The 2,298-nt window shown below is 48.3% G+C and overlaps 1 protein-coding gene; it reads left to right on the top strand.

The window, feature by feature from the left end:
- Positions 1 to 736: 736 nt before the first annotated feature.
- On the top strand, positions 737 to 1,879 carry GSTUM_00000528001 (uncharacterized protein; the record flags this gene model as incomplete). XM_002837551.2 has 2 exons in its annotated part: positions 737 to 1,378; positions 1,435 to 1,879. 2 exons carry the CDS (start codon positions 737 to 739, stop codon positions 1,795 to 1,797), a joined length of 1,005 nt encoding a protein of 334 aa, XP_002837597.1. The 3' UTR covers positions 1,798 to 1,879.
- Positions 1,880 to 2,298: the final 419 nt, after the last annotated feature.

The raw sequence follows: 2,298 nt of genomic DNA, 5'->3' as shown, positions 1-2,298 counted from the left end.
GTAAGAGTACTGTACTTATGCCTCATAATGTGACGTTTGGAAAACGGACCGCTATTGCTTACCACGAAAATTCTGAGGTTCTGGCCGGTTTTTGACTGCAGGCAATAGTCTTTTTCGCAAGCATCTGGGAATCACTAATCATAGCACGCGTGGTTCAGACATGCACTGTTTTTTGTGCAATATATTTTGCGAATCCCTGTTTTTGGGTGCTTGTACGGTACTCGAGTGCCTTGCCTGCTACAGTACTGTGCGAGGGGTAGGCTCTAGAACTGGTGGTGAACAAGGATCACGCGATTAGGAGATATCATTATTGGGGCCCCCAATCTTAGATTCGGCTTTCTATCACAATTTTCCTCTTCGCGTTTTGCACTTTCTTTGGGCACAAGGGGGAATGCTGGCTGACTCCAGGCCGGTTCAGAATTTATGTTTCATGGGGGCCCCTCACTGGAGAGAAACACGCACATGGTACTGCTTCTGGAATCTTTCCTGCGAAAGAAGCGGAAGGTTTTGCGTGCTTCAGCTGTACTCCGAGCTCATGGAGTCGGAGTTGCTTTTATAGATTTTATTTTATTTTTTCCCACCGAAATACTATTCGTGCCCCAGGAAGGGATGGATAGGCGGGTGGGCGGGCGCTGGGAACTTGGAGATAAAAGGGCATCTGTGCTATCATGATTTCCTGCAGTGCTCAAGTACCTCGATATCCATAGCTCCATATTTCCCTAAATCTCAAGCAACCATGGCTCCTCAAGGAACAGTCCTCATCACCGGCGCAAATGGCACACTAGCGACAGCCCTCGTCGAGAACCTCCTCATCAACTATCCCGAACACCCCCTTCTTTTAGCGGTCCGGAATACCTCCGACTCCGATGTGCATACCAAGAACCTCCGCCGCCTCTCTTCCTGTCACCCCTCTACTCCAGTCCATATCGAACCTCTAGACCTTTCCTCGCTTGCCTCGGTGCGAACGTTCACCACCACTGTCACATCCCTAATATTATCCGGCACCATACCCCCGCTTGCTGCGATCGTCTGCAACGCATTCTCATGGAGCCTCAATAGTGGAATACAGTTCACACAGGATGGTTACGAGTCCACATTCCAAGTCTGCCATCTCGGCCACTTCTTGCTAGTCCTACGACTCCTCGCTTCAATGGAGGGGACCGGTCGAGTAATAATAATCGGCTCGGAGGAGCATTCTGACGAAAAGCCTAGCTTGATAAGTCCTTATCGCCCCGGGATCCCGGAGAAGGTCGAGGAACTTGTTAAGCCTGCTCCCGAAGATGCAAAAACCACCTTCAATAGAGGTTTCACGAGGTATGCTACTGCGAAATTGTGTCAGACAATGTTCATGTATGATCTGGGAAGGCGGCTTTCTCAGGTATGATATCCCTATTCCACCTCTCTCTTGGGTGGCACAAATCTAACAGGATATAGGATCCAAACCTCTCCGGTATTACAGTATCGGTACTCGATCCCGGCGGCATGCCCGCATCCCGCTGCTTTGTCCAACATCCTACTGTGGTGAAGTTGCTCATGAACTACATCTTTGCCCCGGCAGTGCACGTACTTAAATACGTCACTAATAAGTTCCGCACTCCTTGGGATGCAAGTGTTGATGTTGCAGATGTCGCTGTGGGAGATCTTGGTAAAGAAAGCGGGTATTACGTTTGCAAGAGGAAGATAGAAGGTAGCTGTGCTAGTCGGGACGACACTTTGCAGGGTGTTCTGTGGAGGAAGAGTATCGAGTGGACAAGGTTGGAGAAGGGAGAGACGGTCTTGGGGTCGACTTTTGCTTGAGATTATCTTTTTTTGTAGCGGAGTTATATATTTTTTTTGTATTTTCTTGTTAGACAATGGAAGGTTTTTGTTCTTTTGTTTTGCTCTGCTTTGCTCTCCTGTTTTCGAACTCCTTATCTCGGTCGGCGCAGAGCTGGCCCTTCATCTTGGATTGTCCCTTGGTCAATCAATTTGCTTCGGCCCAAGCCACCCCCAAGACGCTCTTGTGATTATTACCGCCTAATGCCCTTTGACATAGCCATGGCATCCGGTAATTTACACATCGATCCGCATATTTCTGTGTCAACATTCCACCCTCCACATTTGCTGGGAAAATATCGCCCTATACCATCTCCACAACGCTGGCCCCGGCACCCTTCTGGTCCTGAGATTTTGTCCACACAAGTTGAATTACCACAGGTTTTTGAGATCGAAAAACAATTCTGGTTATATAATATTGTGATAGCATGGGTCACTTAGACTTGGTATAGACTTCGTCTGTACAGCACAATAAATCATCCG

The sequence above is a fragment of the Tuber melanosporum genome (genome assembly GCF_000151645.1).
Source record: "Tuber melanosporum whole genome shotgun sequence assembly, scaffold_192, strain Mel28".
In the NCBI taxonomy this organism is placed as follows: Eukaryota; Fungi; Ascomycota; class Pezizomycetes; order Pezizales; family Tuberaceae; genus Tuber; species Tuber melanosporum.
This window is presented reverse-complemented; position numbering and strand designations above follow the sequence as displayed.